At 47.4% G+C, this 26,691-nt stretch overlaps 1 protein-coding gene and 2 long non-coding RNA genes across 4 annotated transcripts in view; 1 reads left to right on the forward strand and 2 right to left on the reverse strand.

The window, feature by feature from the left end:
- The window catches only part of ZFP91 (ZFP91 zinc finger protein, atypical E3 ubiquitin ligase), a 30,462-nt gene extending 29,199 nt beyond the window's left edge, over positions 1 to 1,263 (reverse strand). The window contains exon 1 of one of the 2 annotated variants that reach the window (XM_075841898.1): positions 857 to 1,263. In XM_075841898.1, coding sequence (XP_075698013.1) covers positions 857 to 1,044 — 188 coding nt within the window. In that variant the 5' untranslated portion in view covers positions 1,045 to 1,263. The remainder of the gene's footprint in view (positions 1 to 856) is intronic. The other variant, XM_075841897.1, reaches the window with a different exon arrangement.
- LOC142663311 (uncharacterized) overlaps positions 812 to 26,691 on the forward strand; it is a 155,916-nt gene continuing 130,036 nt past the window's right edge. The window contains exon 1 of the long non-coding RNA XR_012851079.1: positions 812 to 1,267. This is a non-coding gene — a long non-coding RNA (uncharacterized LOC142663311). The remainder of the gene's footprint in view (positions 1,268 to 26,691) is intronic.
- Positions 20,695 to 22,386, reverse strand: LOC142663998 (uncharacterized). The gene is made up of 2 exons (XR_012851178.1): positions 22,079 to 22,386; positions 20,695 to 20,887 (listed from the first exon to the last, which is right to left on the reverse strand). It is a non-coding gene; the product is annotated as an uncharacterized LOC142663998 (long non-coding RNA).

Below are 26,691 nucleotides of genomic sequence, written 5' to 3' on the forward strand. Positions count from 1 at the left end.
CCAGTCCTGAGCTCTGCCCCCCCTGACACCACTCCTGAGCTCTGCCCCCCCTGACACCACTCCTCAGCTCTGCCCCCACTGACACCACTCCTCAGCTCTGCCCCACTGACACCACTCCTCAGCTCTGCCCCACTGACACCACTCCTCAGCTCTGCCCCACTGACACCCCTCCTGAGCTCTGCCCCCTGACACCACTCCTGAGCTCTGCCCCCTGACACCACTCCTGAGCTCTGCCCCCTGACACCACTCCTGAGCTCTGCCCCTGACTCCACTCCTGAGCTCTGTCCCCTGACACCCCTCCTGAGCTCTGCCCCCTGACACCAGTCCTGAGCTCTGCCCCCCGACACCAGTCCTGAGCTCTGCCCCCCGACACCAGTCCTGAGCTCTGCCCCCCGACACCAGTCCTGAGCTCTGCCCCCTGACACTAGTCTTGAGCTCTGCCCCCTGACACCGGTCCTCCGCTCTGCCCCCTGACATCGGTCCTCAGCTCTGTCCCCTGACACCAGTCTTGAGCTCTGCCCCCTGACACCGGTCCTCAGCTCTGCCCCCTGACACCGGTCCTCAGCTCTGCCCCCTGACACCGGTCCTCAGCTCTGCCCCCTGACACCGGTCCTCAGCTCTGCCCCCTGACACCACGCCTCATATACTTAGTGATAGAACATATTTAATTCCAGCACAGAAACACTCCCACATGCAAATGAGTGGCCAAGCCCCGCCCAATATGTTAATAACAATTGGCCCCGCCCATATCAACTTTTCATGCCCCTTTAGTCAAGTGTCACGCCCCCTTCGCCTCCCTGTCGACCACTCTGTTATAGAGCTAAGAGAGCAGACCCCCGGCCATGACGTCATTCACCTGTGCCTGCCCCCAAGACCTAGCTCCTCCTCCTCCCCAGGCATTTCTCGGCGGCTTCTCCTCCTCCGCGGACACTCCGCCTTCCTTCGGCGGGAGGAGCCCCCGGTCACAACTTCATCTTCTACGACCGCCCCCTCGGCCCCTGCTGCCCGCTTCGGGCGGCCCCGCGGCTCCGGCCCTCCCGGCATCCGTCCGTCAGCCAGTCCGCTTTCTGTATGCGGCACTGCGCAGGCGCGGAGCTCCCCCTCCGGGTCAGCGCTCTTACGTCACTTGTCGTGCGCACCCCTTGCTCACAGTTCGTAACCGACTGCGCTTGTGCGAAATGAAAACCGTGTTTGCTTGAGACGCACTGCGCATGCATGATATCATCAACGTTGAGAAACCTTAACCGTGCCGCGCCCACTTCGTGCAGTAAGTATAAGCCCATAGGACAGTCCTTGAGGGGGGAGGACTAAAAACTGTAAGGCGCATGCTCTGTTCTTCTGAACCTTGTACTTTGACTTCTGGGAGCTGTAGTTTCATGAAAGTTTAAGCTTCTTTTTTTTTTTCTTAAAATAACTTTATCACAAACGAGCAATACACGGAACTTTAAAAATACGTATTAAAATTGCTGTTGACAGGAAGGAGTCATTCGTTTCCAAGCAGTACAACAAGTCGCCATATGTCATCGCTTCTAGACATGCAGAGTAATGTCAGATCAGTTCTAGCAAATTCGATGCCATCCTTGTGTGGATAGTTGGCACCTCAGCTAGTATAGTTGCAGTTCCGGGTTTTAAATGGCTGCATGATATTTTTTGTTTTGCCTAACTTTTTCTCAGCATCAAAATCTTTGGAAATCTTGCCACGTAACATGTGGGCTCCAGTCTTTATTCATTCATTACACAGAATGTGACATTCAGTTCTTGTTGTCCCAAAAGTTAAAGGGGGAGATGTATCAAAACCATTGCAAGGAAAAAGTGGAGTAGTTGCCCGTAGCAACCAATCAGATTCCACTTTTTTATTTTTCAGTGGAGCTTTGGAAAATGAAAGCAGTGACCTGTCACGGGCAATTATGGGGAGATACGGAGTCCCTTTGAAGACACTGTGGCTGTCACTGCTGTAGAAACGACTTTACTATATATTTATATATCACAGAAAACTTTACAAGGTATCACTATTGTGGGGGCAAGCAGGGGTCTCAAACTCGGTCGCGTAAGTGGGCCACATATAGAAAAAATGTGAAGTTGACGGGCCGGATTACTTTCAAATTTGATACAATACAAAATTATTGTTAATCAATTAGTTATTTGATCTACTATAACACTACATTACTATAATAATAGCGCTAGGTTTAAAATTTGCGAGATTTCTCCACGTGCTTATTTCAACAATCCAGTTTTCCAGTTTGTGTCGCCAAATGCAGTCCAGCGGCTCAGTTGGCAGCGCTTGGCAGACACACAAATGTCAAGATTGGGCAGCCCCTTTTTAGATAGTGCCACGGAGCCCTCTGTAGATGCTGCCACAGTGTCCTCTGTAGATACTGCCACAGTGCCCTCTGTAGATGCTGCCACAGTGTCCTCTGTAGATGCTGCCACAGTGCCCTCTGTAGATACTGCCACAGTGTCCTCTGTAAATAATGCCACAGTGCCCTCTGTAGATGCTGCCACAGTGTCCTCTGTAGATGCTGCCACAGTGCCCTCTGTAAATAATGCCACAGTGCCCTCTGTAGATGCTGCCACAGTGTCCTCTGTAGATGCTGCCACAGTGCCCTCTGTAAATAATGCCACAGTGTCCTCTGTAAATAATGCCACAGTGCCCTCTGTAGATGCTGCCAGTGCCCTCTGTAGATGCTGCCACAGTGCCCTCTGTATATAATGCCACAGTGCCCTCTGTAGTAGATGCTGCCACAGTGCCCTCTGTAGATAATGCCACAGTGCCCTCTGTAGATGCTGCCACAGTGCCCTCTGTAGATAAGGCCACAGTGCCCTCTGTAGATGCTGCCACAGTGCCCTCTGTAGATGCTGCCACAGTGCCCTCTGTAGATGCTGCCACAGTGCCCTCTGTAGATGCTGCCACAGTGCCCTCTGTAGATAATGCCACAGTGCCCTCTGTAGATGCTGCCACAGTGCCCTCTGTAGATGCTGCCACAGTGCCCTCTGTAGATAATGCCACAGTGCCCTCTGTAGATGCTGCCACAGTGCCCTCTGTAGATGCTGCCACAGTGCCCTCTGTAGATGCTGCCACAGTGCCCTCTGTAGATGCTGCCACAGTGCCCTCTGTAGATGCTGCCACAGTGCCCTCTGTAGATGCTGCCACAGTGCCCTCTGTAGATGCTGCCACAGTGCCCTCTGTAGATAATGCCACAGTGCCCTCTGTAGATGCTGCCACAGTGCCCTCTGTAGATGCTGCCACAGTGCCCTCTGTAGATGCTGCCACAGTGCCCTCTGTAGATGCTGCCACAGTGCCCTCTGTAGATGCTGCCACAGTGCCCTATGTAGATAATGCCACAGTGCCCTCTGTAGATAATGCCACAGTGCCCACTGTAGATAATGCCACAGTGCCCTCAGTAGATAATGAAACAGTGCCCTCTGTAGATGCTGCCACAGTGCCCTCTGTAGATGCTGCCACAGTGCCCTCTGTAGATGCTGCCACAGTGTCCTCTGTAGATAATGCCACAGTGCCCTCTGTAGATACTGCCACAGTGTCCTCTGTACATGCTGCCGCAGTGTCCTCTGTAGATGCTGCCGCAGTGTCCTCTGTAGATGCTGCCGCAGTGCCCTCTGTAGATGCTGCCACAGTGTCCTCTGTAGATGCTGCCGCAGTGCCCTCTGTAGATGCTGCCGCAGTGCCCTCTGTAGATGCTGCCACAGTGCCCTCTGTAGATGCTGCCACAGTGCCCTCTGTAAATATTGCCACAGTGTCCTCTGTAAATAATGCCACAGTGCCCTCTGTAGATGCTGCCAGTGCCCTCTGTAGATGCTGCCAGTGCCCTCTGTAGATGCTGCCACAGTGCCCTCTGTATATAATGCCACAGTGCCCTCTGTAGTAGATGCTGCCACAGTGCCCTCTGTAGATGCTGCCACAGTGCCCTCTGTAGATGCTGCCACAGTGCCCTCTGTAGATGCTGCCACAGTGCCCTCTGTAGATGCTGCCACAGTGCCCTATGTAGATAATGCCACAGTGCCCTCTGTAGATAATGCCACAGTGCCCACTGTAGATAATGCCACAGTGCCCTCTGTAGATAATGAAACAGTGCCCTCTGTAGATGCTGCCACAGTGCCCTCTGTAGATGCTGCCACAGTGCCCTCTGTAGATGCTGCCACAGTGCCCTCTGTAGATGCTACCACAGTGCCCTCTGTAGATAATGCCACAGTGCCCTCTGTAGATGCTGCCACAGTGCCCTATGTAGATGCTGCCACAGTGCCCTCTGTAGATGCTGCCACAGTGCCCTCTGTAGATGCTGCCACAGTGCCCTCTGTAGATGCTGCCACAGTGCCCTCTGTAGATGCTGCCACAGTGCCCTCTGTAGATGCTGCCACAGTGCCCTCTGTAGATAATGCCACAGTGCCCACTGTAGATAATGCCACAGTGCCCTCTGTAGATAATGAAACAGTGCCCTCTGTAGATGCTGCCACAGTGCCCTCTGTAGATGCTGCCACAGTGCCCTCTGTAGATGCTGCCACAGTGCCCTCTGTAGATAATGCCACAGTGCCCTCTGTAGATGCTGCCACAGTGTCCTCTGTACATTCTGCCGCAGTGTCCTCTGTAGATGCTGCCGCAGTGTCCTCTGTAGATGCTGCCGCAGTGCCCTCTGTAGATGCTGCCACAGTGTCCTCTGTAGATGCTGCCGCAGTGCCCTCTGTAGATGCTGCCACAGTGCCCTCTGTAGATGCTGCCACAGTGCCCTCTGTAGATGCTGCCACAGTGCCCTCTGTAAATAATGCCACAGTGTCCTCTGTAAATAATGCCACAGTGCCCTCTGTAGATGCTGCCAGTGCCCTCTGTAGATGCTGCCACAGTGCCCTCTGTAGATGCTGCCACAGTGCCCTCTGTATATAATGCCACAGTGCCCTTTGTAGTAGATGCTGCCACAGTGCCCTCTGTAGATAATGCCACAGTGCCCTCTGTAGATGCTGCCACAGTGCCCTCTGTAGATGCTGCCACAGTGCCCTCTGTAGATGCTGCCACAGTGCCCTATGTAGATAATGCCACAGTGCCCTCTGTAGATAATACCACAGTGCCCACTGTAGATAATGCCACAGTGCCCTCTGTAGATAATGAAACAGTGCCCTCTGTAGATGCTGCCACAGTGCCCTCTGTAGATGCTGCCACAGTGCCCTCTGTAGATGCTGCCACAGTGCCCTCTGTAGATGCTACCACAGTGCCCTCTGTAGATAATGCCACAGTGCCCTCTGTAGATAATGCCATAGTGCCCTCTGCAGATACTGCCACAGTGCCCTCTGTAGATAATGCCACAGTGCCCTCTGTAGATAATGCCACAATGCCCTCTGTAGATGCTGTCACAGTGCCCTCTGTAGATGCTGTCACAGTGCCCTCTGTAGATGCTGCCACAGTGCCCTATGTTGATGCTGCCACAGTGCCCTCTGTAGATACTGCCACAGTGCTCTCTGTAGATGCTGCCACAGTGCCCTCTGTAGATGCTGCCACAGTGCCCTCTGTAGATGCTGCCACAGTGCCCTCTGTAGATAATGCCACAGTGCCCTCTGTAGATAATGCCACAGTGCCCTCTGTAGTTGCTGCCACAGTACCCTCTGTAGATGCTGCCACAGTGTCCTCTGTAGATGCTGCCGCTGTGCCCTCTGTAAATAATGCCACAGTGCCCTCTGTAGATGCTGCCAGTGCCCTCTGTAGATGCTGCCACAGTGCCCTCTGTAGATAATGAAACAGTGCCCTCTGTAGATGCTGCCACAGTGCCCTCTGTAGATGCTGCCACAGTGCCCTCTGTAGATAATGCCACAGTGCCCTCTGTAGATAATGCCATAATGCCCTCTGCAGATACTGCCACAGTGCCCTCTGTAGATAATGCCACAGTGCCCTCTGTAGATAATGCCACAATGCACTCTGTAGATGCTGCCACAGTGCCCTCTGTAGATGCTGCCACAGTGCCCTATGTAGATGCTGCCACAGTGCCCTCTGTAGATACTGCCACAGTGCCCTCTGTAGATACTGCCACAGTGCCCTCTGTAGATGCTGCCACAGTGCCCTCTGTAGATGCTGCCACAGTGCCCTCTGTAGATGCTGCCACAGTGCCCTCTGTAGATAATGCCACAGTGCCCTCTGTAGATAATGCCACAGTGCCCTCTGTAGATGCTGCCACAGTGCCCTCTGTAGATGCTGCCACAGTGCCCACCGTAGATGCTGCCACAGTGCCCACCGTAGATGCTGCCACAGTGCCCTCCGTAGTTGCTGCCACAGTGCCCTCCGCAGATGCTGCCACAGTGCCCTCTGCAGATAATGCCACACACACCCCAAGTATATAGCTTAATTGGGGCTCCCTCTAGGAGTGGAATCCCCAGCCAGAGCGTTGCCGACACTTTGGCTGGGGATTCCTTTACTGTTGGAGCCCCTGACGTCACTGTCCATACACAGTGACGTCAGGGGATCCTCCTGGACCGGAATGTGATATCAGGGGCAACCCCAGAGCTGGAGTTCCGGAGCAGAGCACTAGTATAGGCTCTGCGCCGGAACTCTGGGGAAGCCATTAACATCAGTGTCCATATATGGACAGTGATGTCAGGGGCTTGCCCAGAGCTGGAGTCCCGGAGCAGAGCCGCTTCTAGCACTCTGACTCGGATTCCAGCTCTGCTCCTGACATCTCTGTCCATATATGGACATGGATGTCAGGGGCAACCCCAGAGCTGGAGTCCCGGGCAGAGCGCTAGTAGGCTCTTCCTGGGACTCCAGCTGTGCTCATGACATCACTGGGACTCCTGTCAGGGAATTCCACAGAGTCCCGGAGCAGAGCCGATACTAGTGCTCTGCCCAGGACTCCGCTCTTGAGAAGACCCTGACACACTGTCCATATATGGACAGCGATGTCAGGGAATTCCACAGAGTCCCGGAGCAGAGCCTGTACTAGCCGCCATAGTGCCACTCCACACAGTATAATGCCCCCATAGTGCCACTCCACACAATATAATGCCCCCATAGTGCCTCACCACAGAGTATAATTCTCCCATAGTGCCTCCCCACACAGTATAATGCTCACATAGTGCCTCCTCACACAGTATAATGCTCCCATAGTGCCCCCGCACAGTATAATGCTCCCATAGTGGCCACCACACAGTAAAATGCCCCCATAGTGCCACTCCACACAGTATAATGCCCCCATAGTGCTTCTCCACACAGTATAATGCCCCCATAGTGCCTCTCCACACAGTATAATGCCCCCATAGTGCCTCTCCACACAGTATAATGCTCCCATAGTGCCACTCCACACAGTATAATGCCTCCATAGTGCCACTCCACACAGTATAATGCCCCCATAGTGCCTCTCCACACAGTATAATGCCCCATAGTGCCACTCCACACAATATAATGCCCCCATAGTGCCTCCCCACACAGTATAATTCTCCCATAGTTCCTCCCCACACAGTATAATGCTCCCATAGTGCCACCACACAGTAAAATACCCCTATAGTGCCTCTCCACAGTAAAATGCCCTCATAGTGCCTCTCCACATTATAATGCTGCCATAGTGCCCCCACACAGTATAATGCTCCCATAGTGCCTATCCACACAGTATAATGCACTTATAGTGCCTCTCCACACAGTATAATGCTCCCATAGTGCCCCCCAGTATAATGCTCCCATAGTGCCTCCCTACACAGTATAATGGTCGCATAGCTGCCCCACACAGTATAATGCTCCCATAGTTCTCCCCCACAGTATAATGCCCCCATAGTGCCTTTCCACACAGTATAATGCTCCCATAGTGCTCTCTCACAGTATAATGCTCCCATAGTGCTTCCCCACAGTATAATTCCCCATAGTGCCCCCACACAGTATAATGCTCCCATAGTTCCTGCCCACACAGTATACTGCTCCCATAGTGCCTCCCACACAGTATAATTCTCCAATAGTGCCTCTCCACACAGTATAATGCTCCCATAGTTCTCCCCCACAGTATAATGCTCCCATATTGCCTCTCCACATAGTATAATGCCCCATAGTGCCTCTCCATACAGTATAATGCTCCCATAGTGCCTCCCCACACAGTATAATGCCCCCATAGTGCCTCTCCACACAGTATAATGCCCCCATAGTGTCTCCACACAGTATAATGCCGCCATAGTGCCACTCCACACAGTATAATGCCCCCATAGTGCCACTCCACACAATATAATGCCCCCATAGTGCCTCACCACACAGTATAATTCTCCCATAGTGCCTCCCCACACAGTATAATGCTCCCATAGTGGCCACCACACAGTAAAATACCCCCATAGTGCCTCTCCACAGTAAAATGCCCTCATAGTGCCTCTCCACAGTATAATGCTGCCATAGTGCCCCCACACAGTATAATGCCCCATAGTGCCTCTCCATACAGTATAATGCTCCCATAGTGCCTCCCCACACAGTATAATGCCCCCATAGTGCCTCTCCACACAGTATAATGCCCCCATAGTGTCTCCACACAGTATAATGCCGCCATAGTGCCACTCCACACAGTATAATGCCCCCATAGTGCCACTCCACACAATATAATGCCCCCATAGTGCCTCACCACACAATATAATTCTCCCATAGTGCCTCCCCACACAGTATAATGCTCCCATAGTGGCCACCACACAGTAAAATGCCCCCATAGTGCCACTCCACACAGTATAATGCCTCCATAGAGCCTCTCCACACAGTATAATGCCCCCATAGTGCCTCTCCACACAGTATAATGCCCCCATAGTGCCTCTCCACACAGTATAATGCTCCCATAGTGCCACTCCACACAGTATAATGCCTACATAGTGCCACTCCACACAGTATAATGCCCCCATAGTGCCTCTCCACACAGTATAATGCCCCATAGTGCCTCTCCACACAGTATAATGCCTCCATAGTGCCACTCCACACAATATAATGCCCCCATAGTGCCTCCCCACACAGTATAATGCTCCCATAGTGCCACCACACAGTAAAATACCCCCATAGTGCCTCTCCACAGTAAAATGCCCTCATAGTGCCTCTCCACAGTATAATGCTGCCATAGTGCCCCCACACAGTATAATGCTCCCATAGTGCCTATCCACACAGTATAATGCCCTTATAGTGCCTCTCCACACAGTATAATGCTCCCATAGTGCCCCCCCCCCAGTATAATGCTCCCATAGTGCCTCCCTACACAGTATAATGGTCGCATAGCTGCCCCACACAGTATAATGCTCCCATAGTTCTCCCCCACAGTATAATGCCCTCATAGTGCACCCACACAGTATAATCCTCCCATAGTGGCCTCCACACAGTATAATGCCCCCATAGTGCCTTTCCACACAGTATAATGCTCCCATAGTGCTCTCTCACAGTATAATGCTCCCATAGTGCTTCCCCACAGTATAATGCCCCATAGTGCCCCCACACAGTATAATGCTCCCATAGTTCCTCCCCACACAGTATACTGCTCCCATAGTGCCTCCCACACAGTATAATTCTCCAATAGTGCCTCTCCACACAGTATAATGCTCCCATAGTTCTCCCCCACAGTATAATGCTCCCATATTGCCTCTCCACACAGTATAATGCCCCATAGTGCCTCTCCATACAGTATAATGCTCCCATAGTACCTCTCCACACAGTATAATGCTCCCATAGTGCCCCCACACTGTATAATGATCCCATAGTGCCTCTCCACACAGTATAATGCTCCCATAGTGCCACCACACAGTAAAATACCCCCATAGTGCCTCTCCACAGTAAAATGCCCTCATAGTGCCTCTCCACAGTATAATGCTGCCATAGTGCCCCCACACAGTATAATGCTCCCATAGTGCCTATCCACACAGTATAATGCCCTTATAGTGCCTCTCTACACAGTATAATGCTCCCATAGTGCCCCCCCAGTATAATGCTCCCATAGTGCCTCCCTACACAGTATAATGGTCGCATAGCTGCCCCACACAGTATAATGTTGCCATAGTTCTCCCCCACAGTATAATGCCCTCATAGTGCCCCCACACAGTATAATCCTCCCATAGTGGCCTCCACACAGTATAATGCCCCCAATAATGCCTTTCCACACAGTATAATGCTCCCATAGTGCTCTCTCACAGTATAATGCTCCCATAGTGCTTCCCCACAGTATAATGCCCCATAGTGCCCCCACACAGTATAATGCTCCCATAGTTCCTCCCCACACAGTATACTGCTCCCATAGTGCCTCCCACACAGTATAATTCTCCAATAGTGCCTCTCCACACAGTATAATGCTCCCATAGATCTCCCCCACAGTATAATGCTCCCATATTGCCTCTCCATACAGTATAATGCTCCCATAGTACCTCTCCACACAGTATAATGCTCCCATAGTGCCCACACACTGTATAATGATCCCATAGTGCCTCTCCACACAGTATAATGCTCCCATAGTGCCCCCACACTGTATAATGGTCCCATAGTGCCTCTCCATACAGTATAATGCTCCCATAGTGCCTTCCCACAGTATAATGCCACATAGTGCCCCCACACTGTATAATGGTCCCATAGTGCCTCTCCACAAAATATAATGCTCCCATAGTACCTCCCCACACAGTATAATGCCCCATAGTGCCTCTCCACACAGTATAATGCCCCTATAGTGCCTCTCCACACTGTATAATGCTCCCATAGTGTCCCCCACAGTATAATGCTCCCATAGCTGTCCCCACACAGTATAATGCTCCCATAGTTCTCCCCCACAGTATAATGCCCTCATAGTTCCCCCACACAGTATAATGCTCCCACAGTGGCCTCCACACAGGATAATGCCTCCATAGTGCCCCCCACACAGTATAATGCTCCCATAGTGGCCTCCACACAGTATAATACCCTCATAGTGCCCCCACACAGTATAGTACCCTTATAGTGCCCCCACACAGTATAATGCCCTCATAGTGGCCTCCACATAGTATAATACCCTCATAGTAGCCTCCACACAGTATAATGCCCTCATAGTGCCCCTACACAGTATAATACCTCTATAGAGACCCCCACACAGTATTTTCCCCCACAAACATAATGCCCCATAGCTGCCCCATAGAGTATAATGCTCCCATAGCTGCTCCATACAGTATAGTGCCCCCATAAAGTATAATGCTCCCTTAGCTGCCCTATACAGCATAATGCCCCATAGCTGCCCCTATACAGTATAATGCTCCCTTAACTACCTTATACAATATAATTCCCCAATAGCTGCCCCCCCATACAGTATAATGCCCCCATAGCTGACCCAGAGCTCAGGAGTGGAGTCAGGGGGCAGAGCTCAGAAGTGGAGTCGGGGGACAGAGCTCAGGACTGGAGTCCGGGGTAGAATTCAATAATGCCCCCACAACTACCCAATTCCCCCATAGCTGCCCCCATACAGTATAATGCCTCATAGCTGCACCCATACAGTAAAATGCCCCCTTAGCGGCCCCATGCAGTATAATGCCCCTTTAGCTGCCCCACACAGTATAATGTCCTTATAGCTGCCCCCCATACCCAGTATAATGCCCCCATAGGGCCTAATAAAAAATAAATACCTAACCCCGTTCTTATGACGAGTGGAAAAGATCCCTCTGCTCCTCCGAGCTGTGAAATTAGTGGCTTGACACAGACAGGCGCAATTACGTCACTTCATCGCTCCTGTCTGTGCCGAGCCACTCATAACACCACTTGAGAAAGCTGATGGCGAAATGCGCGTCAGGGTCCTGAGACGGTGGTCATTGGTGGTGCATTAATATTTATCACAATATTTTTGTTTGTTGGCTAGGTTTTGACTATGTGAATGCACTTTTTTCTAGTCTTCATGAAATATGTAAGCACTTGCTGATACGGCATATATATATTTTTTATGCCCTATTTTGGGGTTGAGTTTTAACCCATACGTTATCCCACTGGGGAGTATTGGCACTTTATTTGGGCTTTTGATTTTTTCAGCATATGTATTCTGTATTGTGTTGATTTCACTTTATAACTTTATATTGGACATTGTTTCTTTGAATACCACCTGAGTTTTATGTTGTATGTGATATTAATTGTTTTTATGAGACAGTCTTCGTTATATATTGTGTTATTGTAACTAATAAAGATATATTGTAATAATTATATGTTGGTTAACCACATCGTTTTGTGGTATACATTTATAGGTGTTGTTTCCATGTGGTATACCACGGTATGTACTAAGGGAAACATCAGATTTTGGATAAGATTTGCCGTACAGAATGGATCACTACGTGACGTTCTTGCAATCAGACGATCCGTAACTTCAGAGATTCATATCCGCGCACCTCTTGTTGTCATTCCCGTTCGTGATAAACCGAGATCTATCAGTTCAAGGATTCTGTCTCTCTAAGTGTACGACAAGTGGCGATAACTGGTGTATCAATGAACAGGAGGCATCGCACCATCGTCCCACACTACGCGATAGGATTTTTGAGGTTTCATGTGGCTAAAAACTTTGCTTTCAATCTGGATTTTATTCCCATCCCCCGGATGCCACATTGGAGCTCGGTCCTGGAAAATGTGATCATTTGCAGATCCTAGGGACACCTGCTACTTCCTAGATTTGCGAAACCTTACAACTTGTCCTTCTTGGTGTTGCAAATTCAATGTTGAGGAGGGCATTTTATGGTGAATATTGCATCTTTGTACGGTCAAGTTTTGTACTGGTTTGATAAAAAGAAAATGTTTTCTACATACAAACAGATTGTGCTTTCTCGACATATTCTAAGAGCCATAACTTTTCTTATTTTTGCGTTAAAAAGTTTTGTGAGGGCTTGTTTTTTTTGGGACAGGCATTGTTTTTTTTTGGGTACCATTTTGGGGTAACTGCGACTTTTTGTGACAGAGAAACAAATTGTGGCGTTGCTTTTTATATTATTTTTTACGGCGTTCATCGCGGGATAAATAAAGTGATTTTTTTTAGATCGGGTCCTTATGGACGCGGCAATATTTTGTATTTTTTTCCAACGATAAAACACTTATTTTGGGGAAAAAAGGCGATTTTTTTTAACTTGTTTTATAACCCACTAGGCGACTTGAAGGCCTAAATCCCTGATAGCTATTCTAATACATTGCACTACCTATATTTTACACTGACAATAAGCCTAATAGTGTTTAGTGCCTGGTAGATCTGGAGACCATTTATAGGCCTCCGGTTTCCATAGCAATCGCGTCGCGGGGGTGCCGATGATCTACATACCACTTAGATGCCGCAGATTGTTTCTGACCATTTTGCCTTAAAATAAATCTACAAAATTAGTTGATATCCACTTTTAAATAATGAGAAAGCCCTATGCGTCCTGCAAAAATAGAAACAAAACATTTTGAGGTCGACTAAAAAATGAAAAAGAAAAAAATCACCTAAAAATTATGAAGGACCGTCGCCCTATCAAATATTTCCTTTTTTTATTTCTGTACTTCCTCTTTAAACTCATGACAGGACTTTTATGCCCACAGGAATAACCCACATACATGGCACCACAGTCCGTGTTTATATTATGTTTTTGTACTTCTCCCTTTTCTTAATGAAATTTAGCATGGAAGCAAAGTTATTGCCCCATATCAGTGCAAACCACAATACACCCAATAGCACCAACCACAGGGTTCCCATACCTTGGCCAGTTGCAGAGACCCCATATAGTGCCAGCCACACAGACTCCATATAGTGCCGGCCACACTGACCCCATATAGTTCCAGCCACAGTGCCCCTATACCGTGCAGGCTACAGATGTACCATACACTGCCAACCATTTACAGTAACAGTCAAAAAGAGCCCAAAAACGTTATACTTGGAGGAAGCACCAATCAGGTCACTCAAAAGTAACTTTATCTTCAGCTTCTCTCAGCATAGGAGAGACTTCTGCCGAGCAGATGAGATCTAGCAGACGCATTGTGTCACAAGACAGTGGCACTGGCTCGCGGTATCCAGGACACATCATTGCAGTAGCGGGAGGATTGCAGTAGCGGGAGGATTGCAGTAGGGGGAGGATTGCAGTAGCGGGAGGATTGCAGTAGCGGGAGGATTGCAGTAGCGGGAGGATTGCAGTAGGGGGAGGATTCATTCTCCCACCCATTCCTTGTGTATACCTCTGCTTTTCTAAATTTACTTTTTTCTACCTGTAAAGGTCTTAAAGTGTTTCATTATATAATTAATTTAGCAATGAATGAATAACTGATAATTCATATAAGAACGTGCTGGACGTGTGTCTTTTTTCAACGCATGTAACTACCGTATGTAGTAGCTATTTCTTAAAGGAATATTACACCTCAATTGATCTGACATGCTATGTATTTTGAAAGTCTCTAAACCTTGATTCCCACCATTCCCTTCTGGCAGATTAAGTAGACAATAGACCCTGGGCTGTTCTCCAAACTTGGGCTTCACTTATCCACCGCCACCCTGCCGCCCATGTCTATAGTTAACACCACCTATCTGTGCGAGCATTGACAAATAAGTGTTACGATTCCCCTTGTCAAAGGGTTGTGTCCCTACATACTGACAGTCTCCAACCATCGCTGACAGCATCACACTGTGTAGGTACACATCCTCCTGACCAGGGGAATGATAGCACCCATTTATCTATTAGTCCTGGACTACAAAAAAGACTTTTTGTGGAATGGAAGGATTTCTATTCCACATGTCAGGAGTAGTGACAGCTTCTCTATAAATCCAGTGACTCACAAGTGACATATTCTCCGATTCTAGTCATTCTTTTTCTTTTTTTCTTCTCCATCTGGTCCGGACCTCATGACAACTCCTCCCGGCCACAACCGATTTCTGTAGAATTTCCCACTCAGATGTCTTTGGCACCTCACTTTTCCAACATCTCTGCACCTATAAATGAAGATAAAATTCTGATGGTGCCACACACAATGCCCCTAAATATAATATCACCATACACTGCACCCCTGAATATAACAGTACCATACATTGTGACCCTGAATATAATAGTACCATACACTGTGCCCTTGAATATAATAGTACCATACACTGCTGCCCTGAATATAATAGTACTATACACTGTGCTCCTGAATATAATAGTACCACACACTGTGCCCCTGAATAGAATTATGTCAAACACTGTAAAACAAAACACACACACACACACACACACACGAGTGCAGTGCCCCATCTGGCCTTACATAAAACACAACATTATCATAAGGGTTGGGTGGGTCTTTGCATCTTCTAAGGTGAGAATAAGGAATTCCCTACCTCTGCCCTCCCCTATCACATTACGCCATTACTCCCCTTTCTCACACCTGTCCCAGGTTACCAAAGAGCTCACCTTCCTTCCCCCAGATTAACCTGCACTGCAATCCATGCAGCCAGCGCCATTTTCGTAGCTAAAAACTACTACTAACCCTATCCCCCTTATGGTTTCTCGGGCCTAGACACCCCTCGTTCCGAACAAAACGAAAACAAATCTATTAGCAGCGCTGAAGGGCTTACCGTACTTTACGACTGACGGTTCCTGGGGATGGAGGGGGCCCTCAGCTCATAGACACTTATTAAAGTTATCTTCTGACATCTTACTTGTCTACAGTCTCGGGAGTCTCTTAACCTCCTAGTAGCATAGACAAATTTTGCTCACAGCCGCGTGTCTGTGCAACAGGAGCGGTTAGTTATAGACCAACCGTATCGGACAAAAAACTCGACCATTGTTGATGTTGTATTATCACGTCTCATATTGTCGAAGTAGAAGACAAGCGCATCTGTAGTATGGGGCGTTGTAGCAGTGCTTGTCACTAAGAATAAGGAGACAGGACCCCCCTTTTATTAGCCAAAACGGCTTTGGCAGAAGTAACTCATCCATGTATTATATGAATGGCCATTCACATGAATAGCCACTATGTAATACGACATTTCCCTGCAGGGGACGATATGTACAGTATGGCTGGCTGCAACTTCCCCCCCGACAATAATATCTTATCTCAGGGGGCTTCAGGGGCCGGACCCCCAGCTATGTTATCAATCCAGTTAATAGAACCCACATATAATATTTTCTCTGCCTAATTTCTTAATTCACTCCACTTCTGAAAATCTTTTCTGCTACTGCTGTGTGCGCTCCTATGAGACACTACATAACATGTGCTACAGGGGATTTTTAACCCCTTAAAACTAAGCCAATTTGAGATTTTTCATTTTCGTTTTTTCCTCCCCGCCTTCCAAATGCCATAACTTTTCTATTTCTTCGTCGACATTGTGCCGCATAATGCACTGGGAATCTGGGAAAAAATTATTTGTGGGGTGAAATGGGCAAAAAACAGCGATTACACCATTTTTTGTGTGTTTTATTTTTATGGCGTCCATCAGGTGATAAAAACGACATATTCATCTTATTGTACAGGTTGATACGATTACGGCGATACCAAATTTATATGTTTTTTTTAATGTTTTAACACTTTAAAAAAAAATAAAACTATTTGCTAGAAATGATTTTTTTTTGTGTCGCCTTTTCTGAGAGCCATAACTTTTTAATTTTTCCATCAATTTAGCGATGTAAGGGCTTACATTTTGTGGGGGCGAACTGTAGTTTTCACTGATACCATTTTGGGGTAAATGCAACTTTTTTATTTCTTTTTTTTGGAGCGCTAAGTTGACCAGAAACAGCAATTTGCATGTTTTAATTATATATTACTTGTTTTTTACGTTGTTCACCGAGCGGGTTAAATAACGCTATATTGTGATCGTTCGGACTTTTACAGACGCGGCGATACCAGTTATGTTAACTTTTACTTTTTTTAACATTGCTTTAGGGAAAAATGGGAAAAGGCTTTTTTTTTTTTTTACTTTTAAGAGTTTAGTTTTTTTGGAACCTTATAAAAATCTTTATTTAATTGTTTTTTACTTTATTTATTAGCCCCCCTAGGAGACTTGAAGCAGTGTTGGATTGCTCGCATGATATACTGCAATACTAATGTATTGCAGTATATCGTGATTCTGACAATCTCCTTTGAGGCAGAGCTTCAAAGGAGTACAAAGATGGCCGACCTGGGGGACTTCATTAGGCCCCCAGGCTGCCATAACAACCGTCGTCACCGGCCGATCCCGTCACGGGGGCGCGATGCCGTGTTAGAGGGGGCGCCCCCTGATTCTAGCAATTTAAATGCCGCCTTCGCTATTTAACGCGACATTTAAGGTGTTAAACGGGCGGAATAAAAGTGATCTTCGATTCCGCCCGTTGCAGTGAGGTGTCGGCATGGCCGCCATCAAGGCAGTACTAGGGGTACTAGTGTAAGGGGCCCGGACAAACCTAATTGAAAGGGGGGCTGGCAACTGCCACCACTTGCCTTTGGTAGAAAAAATACAGGCCCCTGCAATGGGGCCCATTCTTTTCACCAAAAGAAAGTCGTGAGCTGCGGGACCCCTGTAGGGTTTCCACAGCGGACATGCCTCACGAAACCTGCACCACTATTTGGCGTGGTTTTGCTGGCGGAATGTGTTCCTACCCTTTGGGCCCATGCACACGAACGTAAAAACACCCGTAATTACAGGCCCATAGACTTCTATTGGCCATGGGTACCTCCCCGTATGCTTACGGGAAGGTGCCCGTGCCGTTAAAAAAATATAGAACATGTCCTATTTTAGGCCATAATTACGGCACGGGCAGGCCCATAGAAGTCTATGGCGCTCCCGTAATTACGGGTGACTTCGTGTGTGCACCTGTAATTACGGTAGCGTTGCTAGGCGACGTCAGTAAATAGTCACTATCCAGGGTGCTGAAAGAGTTAAACGATCGGCAGTAACTCTTTCAGCACCCTGGACAGTGACTACCGATCACGATATAGATCAACCTGTAAAAAAAAAAAAGATGTTCATACTTACCCAGAACTCCCTGCTTCTTCCTCCAGTCCGGACTCCCGGGATGACGTTTCAGCCCATGTGACGGCTGCGGCCAATCACAGGCTGCAGCGGTCACATGGACTGCCTCGTCATCCAGGGAGGTCGGGCTGGATTTCAAGAGAGGGACGCGTCACCAAGACAACGGCCGGTAAGTATGAATTTCTTTTACTTTTACCTCGGAAAGGGCTGCCCCTTCTCTCTATCCTGCACTGATAGAGAGAAGGGGCTGCCGATTAGTGCAGTGCAATTTTGCAGTGAAAACGTGCCCGTAAATACGGGTGGAATACTGGTGACACCGGACCCGTATTTACGGGCACGGGTCCGTAAATACTGGTGCAATACGGGTCGAATACGTGTGACCAAGGACCCGTATTTACGCCAGTATTTACGGGATGGAAAAAATACGTTTGTGTGCATGGGGCCTTATGATGTCGCTCCTGAAGCTGCTGCCTGTCTCTAAATAGGTCGAGTAGAATTAGTAAACTTTTGTGTTAGGCCTTGTTCACAGCTGCGTTGGAGGCTCCATTGCAGATAGGCCATCAATAGCTTTAGGGTCGGTACGAGCGCTTCTTCCCATTAATTTCTACTTGCTCACTTGTGAATCGTCGACCCGGATGTAGCGGCGATTCACAGTATTGCAGCCAGGGGCGTAACTAGGAAAGACTAGGCCCCATAGCAAACTTTTGACTGGGGCCCCCCCCCCTCCCCTGGGTGTCACACAACCCCCCCTTGTAGATAGTGCCTTTTTAACAGCCCCCCCTGTAGTGAACACCATACAGCCCCCCCTGTAGGTAACGCTATACAGCCCCCCCTGTAGGTAACGCTATACAGCCCCCCCTGTAGGTAACGCCATACAGCCCCCCCTGTAGGTAACGCCATACAGCCCCCCCTGTAGGTAACGCTATACAGCCCCCCTGTAGGTAACGCCATACAGCCCCCCCTGTAGGGAACGCCATACAGCTCCCCCCCTGTAGGTAACACCATGCAACCCCAACCCCCCCCCCAAAAAAAAAATCCGACCTACCGTGTGTCCTACAAAAGACATGTATCCCCTATCCACAGGATAGGGGATACATGTGTGATCGCTGGCATTGATAGGGAGAACGGGGGACTGAAAGTCCCCTGAAGTTCTCCATGACTAACCTCTGACTTCCGGAGTCTGCGCAGCTCAATAAAAATTAAAGGAGCTCTGATCACGCATGCGCACAAGCGCGACCGGCGCTCCATTCATTTCTACGGAGCTGCCGACACAGAACCCGGAAGTCCGAGGTTAGTCATGGAGAACTTCAGGGGACTTTCAGTCCCCCGTTCTCCCTATCAATGCCAGCGATCACACATGTATCCCCTGTCCTGTGGATATCCTGTGGATAGGGGATACATGTCTTTTGTTTAATGGCAGAGCTGGGAGATACCTCCCTGCTCTGCCGTAGTGTTCAGTGGCGTCGCACTGTAGCAGCCATAGCGACAGCTAGCGGAGCCTCCGGCCATGGTGGGGGCCCGTGCCGGCGGGCGACACGGGCCCCCTAATGCCGCGGGCCCCGTAGCAGCCGCTACTGCTGCTACAGCGGTAGTTACGCCACTGATTGCAGCCCTCTCCCAATGACGGGAATGTGAGAAGGCTATAATACTCTGAATTGCGCTACATCTGTGTCGACGATTCTCAGAGAGCAAGTAGAAATGAAGGGGAAGTAGCGCTCGTACAAGCGCTACACTCCCTTCAAAACAGCTGATCGGAGGGTGCCCTGGTAGTTGGACCCCAACCCATCAGCTATTGGTGGCCTATCCTAAGGATAGTGCATACATTTTTAGGGGCTGGGAAACCCCTTTAAGTATTATATTCATTAAATCTGCAGAAAAAGGAATAAAATCCATATATTTTTACATTAGAGTAGAGTAGAGCCCTGCCAAAAGAGTCTCCCTTGTCGTGGTGGCAGGCTTCAAAATCTTTCTTCCAAATAAAAACTTATTTAGTTTTGTATCACACAAAGAGCATGATATGGTGCTGGACAGAGTATCGTTAACGGGCGGTGCCACGGTAGGGGGGCCCAGACAATCTAGCTGTATGGGGCCCTGAAATTCCTGATGGCGGCCCTGGGTGTCGGTTGTATAACACAGCCGTCACCCGCTGTGTATGGAGCGAGCTCAGCCCGTGAGACCGCTCCATACTTCCCCTTAATGGCTACCGTGTACCAGTACGTGACATGTCGTTAAGGGGTTAATAATTGGCTTCAAAACTATACAAGCCTTCAAAATAGGTGCTCATTATTTAGACAAGTGTGCCACCTAGTGTTAAAAGAGGGCATTACCCCATACAGACTACCAGTCCGACCTGCTTTGCTTTCATTTACATTAATGCCCCACTTGCGTTAAATCGTGCCATTTACGGTACCTTTATATGGCACACTGGCATAGAGTGTGCACATAACCACACGCCTTATTATAAGCGCCACACAGTATGGTGCCACTACCGCCATACACTGCAAGAATATGATACTATACCGTGATAAGTGGCAGTAACGCACACTGCAGTGCTCATATAATAGTAACATACACTGACCACATGATGGTGTCATACATTAAGGCTATGTACACCTCTGAAAACGTTGTCCTACCCTCCGTGTGGCCATGGTAAGTATAGCCGTTTTTTTTCATTGCAGGATTTCCGCAGCGGACATTCCGGCCGAAAGACTGCACCACAATTTGGTGCGGTGTTTCGACCGGAATTCCCTGCTGGTAACAGGGCGGATACGTTGTGTACCTTTACGTAGCGTATCCGCCCTGTGTGAACTTACCCTAACAGAAGAAATGACTGAACCAGTGGTAAATGCTTGTCTGTCACATTTATTGTGTGGGATGGGCGGAAACGTAGATATAGTCCTTAGTACTGCAGCCCCGTCTTATTTGCCGCCGCGGCTTAGAGGATGGATCGAGAAGGTGGAGCTCTTACAGGAGATTGTCCATATGACTTAACCATTGATGATGACTCTGCGGAGATCTTCTTAATGGACAACATCCTAAAAATAATTATAGTCAAAGTTATTGTAATTAAAGGCAATGAAGAATAAATGTGACCTTTCTGATAACACTAAGACTGTGACCATGATGTGTGAATCTATCTATCTATCTATCTATCTATCTATCTATCTATCTATCTATCTATCTATCTATCTATCTATCTATCTATCTATCTATCTATCTATCTATCTATCTATCTATCTATCTATCTATCTATCTATCCTATCTATCCTATCTATCTATCTATCATCTATCTATCTATCTATCTATCTATCTATCTATCTATCTATCTATCTATCTATCTATCTATCTATCTATCTATCTATCTATCTATCTATCTATCTATCTACCTTCCTACCTACCTACCTACCTACCTATCTATCTACCTACCTATCTATCTATCATCTATCTATCTATCTATCTATCTATCTATCTATCTATCTATCTATCTATCTATCTATCTATCTATCTATCTATCTATCTATCTATCTATCTATCTATCTATCTATCTATCTATCTATCTATCTATCTATCTACCTACCTATCTACCTACCTACCTATCTATCTATCTATCTATCTATCTATCTATCTATCTATCTATCTATCTATCTATCTATCTATCTATCTATCTATCTATCTATCTATCATATCTATCTCTCTCTCTCTCTATCTATCAGTCTGTCTGTCCCTGTTAGGCCCTGTTCACACTGAGTATTTTGATACGTTTTTGATACGTAAATCGCTGCAAAATACGTGGCAGAAAACGTCCGAAAGTGCCTCCCACTGATTTCAATGGGAGGTGGAGGCGTTTTTTTTCCCCGCGAGCAGAAGAAAACGCTCGCTGGAAAAAGAAACGACATGCCTTATCTTGAGGAGTTTTCCCCCTCAAATACCCCATTGAAATCAATAAGAGACGGAAAAAAACGCTCCGAACGGCCGATGCAGTTGATGGCAAAAATTGCTCGATGGCAAAAACTGTTGAAGAAAGAGATAAAAAAAAACGCTGCAAAAAACACGTAAAAAAACCGCCTTTGGTGCAAAATCACTTTAAAAAACCGGAGCTGATTTTTACAGGCAGAATTTTCTGCCTGCAAAAAACTCTGTGTGAACAGGGCCTTAACGTTCAAAATTCTTGGAATACTTCTCTGGGTTCAGAAAAGAGCAATACTCACATCTAATATGAAATGTACCTGCTTAATGTCTTCTCCTGTCCCCCCCTCTTGTTCTACGGCTCCTTCTCCTTCCTCTTCTTCTTCTGGATGGAGAGGACTTGTATGTGTAGCTAGAACCGCAGCCGCTGCTGTACCTGCTTCTTCTGCCCCTTGCCATGGAGCGTCGGCCAAACCTTTCCATGCACATTTTCAGGAGAACTTTATTGGCTGGATCCTCAGGTGGTAACTGATCCAGGAGGTGACTATTCTTAGAGCCCTCAATGATCCTTCATACAGCCCGCCTTGACAGAGCCTTCTGTGACATCATCCAGCAGCCAGGGACATCTGTGACATCATCCAGAATCAACCGTAACTCCACCCTGACGGCATATGTAGACTATTTTTATCAGAATATGACACAATACATTCTGAGACCAACTTTAAAGCACATTTGTTAAGCACTGAACATTTGAATAATTGAATTTCTACTTGATTTACTAAACTTCAAATGAGGTCTTAGCGTATCTTCCCTGATAAGGTGGCCACAAAAAGTTGGGTCCTCACACTAAAAATGTGTCCCAATTTTCTAAGGGCCATAGATTTTTATATTTTGGTGTCACCGAAACTGTGTGTGGGCATGTTTTTATACAGGATGGGCTCTACTTTTTATTGCCACCATCTTGGGGTAAATGCGACTTTTTGATTTTGATCTATTTTATTCAACTATTTGAGAAGAGATGTGACGGAAAATTATGTATACAATTTGAAATTTTTTTCTTTTTCTACAACAATTTTTAAAACTTTTGAATTAATTTTTTTGTAAAAGTTTTTTTTATAGTACTACTAAGGGACTAGACCCCTGTCGCTTTTAAGCTGGGTTAACGTATAGCGTAATCGCTGCAGAATTTTCGCAACGGAATTCAAGGCGGAAATTCTGCAGCATTTACAGTAGCAGCAAAGTGAATGAGATTTAAACAAATCTCATGCCCACAGTGCAGAAAAAATCCTCAGCGAAAACGTTCACAAATTGACCTGCGGTGCGGAATTTAATTCTGCAGCATGTCAATTAATTCTGCGTTATTGTCGCTCTTGTGTTGCGGGTCTTCCCCATTGAATTCAATGGGGATGTAAATTTCGCAACAAATAGCCACATTTTGCAACTTTTGCACTGCGATTCTGCCGCAAAATCCAAATAAGAAAAAACAACAACATTCTTTTGTGTAAAATTAATAAAAAATCTATACTTTTTTTTCGGTTGTTCGTCCAGGCCGGCCTCCTGGGATGACTTTTTGTCCCATGTGACCAGACACATGGGCTGCAGCATCATCCAAGGAGGCTGGAGTGCACGGACAACAGAGGGATGCCTTGCCATGACATTGGCCCGGGGTAAGTATGAACTTTTTTCAATCGCTGGTTTCCGTAGCGGAGTTTCCGCCCGAAAACCTGCACCACAATTTGCTGCCATTTTTCGTGCGGAATTAGCTGCGAGCTCTATGTCGGATATGCTCCGTACTTTTACCTATTAGCATTTCTTACATGGCAGACCTGGTAGGCCATCGGTGGACATATCAACCATCGGCCAATTCACAGGGGTGCGATGGGCTACAAACCACTTAGCTGCCGCTATCGCTATTTAACGCGGCATCTAAAGGATTAATTGGCTGGAATCTGGCTACAGCTGAATGTCAGGTGTAATATACGCGCTGTACTACTTCTCCTGCGTGTACATAGAGTACAACGGGGCCGTCATCAAAGAAGACAGTGCAACTAGACTTCCGGTCCCCCGCCAGTGCTATAAATATCTATGAAAATCTCAGAATCAGCGTGACGGGGGACCGGACTGTATATTAGCGAGTGTACTCACATACTGCAGGGACTACACTGCTAATCATTTTTGGTCCCCACTTTACCCCTCGAAGCCACTACACCTTCATAATCTCCATCTGTTATCTTTGAGGTCCTTGCCCTAAGCTTACAGCTGAATTTTAATTTTGCTTAACTTCCACCTAATTCCAATTTGTCATTGACACCGATGTGCATACCCAAGACTCCTGGGCCCCACAAGCACCGCACAAAAATCCCTAATCCCGATCCTCTGAATGGTGAACCTGAAGAAAGAAAACTTTGGAATCCGGGTCTTTGTATCAGATTGTCTCATCTGTTCCTGTAATGTCCGTGGCTGCGGGCCGTCAGCTCCAACCTCCCCCTGACAGCCGCAGCCACGAGTCGGCAAGCGCTGGCCCCAGCCTCCTCCTCAGGAGACGCCAGCACTCGCGTCCACTCACCTCAGCCGGATCCCGTAGGGTGCGCGCGCACGTTCGTGCCCGCTCTTAAAGGGGCAGCACGCACCGGACATTCTGATGACCCATGAGTACCCTGGACTATAAGAGGGGTCCAACCCCCTGCTTCTATGCCTGAGCGTTGTTGTTGTTCCCTATAGTTTGTCTATGTGATGGCCTCCTAGTGTGTTCCAGTTCCTGTACCTGTTCCAGTTCCTTGCATTTCCATACCACCCTGTCTAGCACTGTGTTGTGCCAAAGTCATGTAGTGCTGTTCCACGTCTGACCTGCTTCACCTCGCCTGACGTCTACCTGCTGTCTAGTCCTAGTCGAGCCTGCCTTGCTACTGTCCGAGCTGCCACAGGTACCCTATACGAACTATAGACATTACACCCCAACAGACATTAGACCTGCACCCTGTGGCCAGCTGCCTTACCGCCAAGGTGGTACGGCCCAGTGGGTCCACAAACCCTTCGTGACAGTTCCACTGATAATTCAGAGCATAAGAAGTTGAACATAAACTATAAATTATGACTCAATGAATCCGCAACTTCCAATCTCATATATTTAATAATTACTGTGTAATATACGTAATTTGTTCCCATGTCATTAATCTATATCCTTCAAGTTACGGATACAAATTATTTTGTTAAATACAAGCAAAATGTATTCATGTGATATCAGTGCTAGGAAAAATGGAAAGAATTATGGTTTGAAATTTGGTTTGGGCAAAAGTAATTTGAAGAATACATAAATACATACATTGAGGCCCCATGCACAGGACCGTAAATTTCATCCATCCGTAAATACTGTCAGTAAATACAGATCCGTAGTCATTTATAGTCATCCGGAAATCATCCGCATATATGGAACGGTGTCCGTAAATGCGGTTCGTAGTGCATCCGTATTTACGGATGCACAAAAAGAAGAAAACCACAAATGATATGCACATCTGAAAACCTGGCGTTGCCTAGCAAGGCGTCCGTAATTACGGATGGCTATGGGTGCACATATTTAGCCGTCCGTAATTACGGAAGTGCCCATAGACTTCTATGGGCAGTCCGTGCCATAATTACGGATAAAAATAGGACATGTTCTATGTTTTACAGATCATTTTTACAGAACGGACACCCATCCGTAAAAACACGGAAAGGTGTCCGTAGCCCATAGAAATTAATGGGTCCATAATTACATCGTGTGCATGGGGCCTGACTGTCCATCCTTCAGTTTAATTCAAAATATATTTTTCAATGCCATGCTCTTCTTCTCTTGTGTGGTGCTATCAGTTGTATGGCATATTACTGTTAGGGTTCCTTGCGCACGTCCTGCACTCATTGCCAGTTTGGTAGTCTTGTTGTGATAAAGTTGGGTTTCTTCTTAATCCAGACTGTCCCATCATCGGGTACCCAAGTTGCTCATTTTGTGTTGGATGGAATCTGTTAACTTCCAGTTGGGATGCATTCTGTGATTGTAAATATGGGTTTGAGTTCCCATATGGTTGTGGAGCAGTTGAACCTCCTTGTGCATAAGTGTATGGATTATTTACCATAAACACTCCCTGGGGGGCCTAAAAAGAAAAAAAAACAATGTAATATGGTTGTTTTCAGCAACTTTGTAATTGGTTGTTATTAAGAAAATGTTTTACTTTTTGAGATACAGCTTCTATGTATCCTGGATACATAGAAGTTGTATCTTGCACTCAGAGCCGAATCCGTCAAGTTAGCGGGACTGACGGCTTCGGTAACAGCGGGTCCTGCGTATCTATGACACACAGGATCCACCTGTTATCAATCACAACTAAGTTATGAACTTAGATGTGATCGATAACAGCTGGATCCTGCATGTCAGAGACACTCAGGACCTGCTGTCACCGAAGCCGTCAGTCCTGCTTGTAGCGTCCATGGCCACAGACCATCGGGATTACTCACCCTCCAACGGCCGCAGCCATGGATCTGTGAGCGCTGGCCCGCATTTCCTCCCCAGGACACGCCAGTTCTCACTTCCGCTCCGGTCCGTTGTGCGCACATGGGAATTATCATTAATTAGCCCATAATCACCCTGGACTATAGGAAGGGCCCTGCCCCTGTTAAAGACATCCCTCCAGGGAGGACTTTTGTGCACCTGGCAGACAGGAGGAGAAGCCTTTGCTGGGGGCACAGCTCCAAACTGGCTGGGCACACTGGTGCACGTAAAACACGAGATCTGATTGCCTGTCATTTCTGGGGGCCCATGCTGCCCAAAGATATTTTGGACTTTGTCTGAATTAAAAAATAATTTTGCAATAAATTATATATAATTGATCAGGTTTAACTTGAAGGACATGTGTCTTTTTTCAACCTAAGTACTGGAACTATGTACGTCACTTGTGTGTAT

Source organism: Rhinoderma darwinii, chromosome 11 (assembly GCF_050947455.1).
Source record: "Rhinoderma darwinii isolate aRhiDar2 chromosome 11, aRhiDar2.hap1, whole genome shotgun sequence".
NCBI lineage: Eukaryota > Metazoa > Chordata > Amphibia > Anura > Rhinodermatidae > Rhinoderma > Rhinoderma darwinii.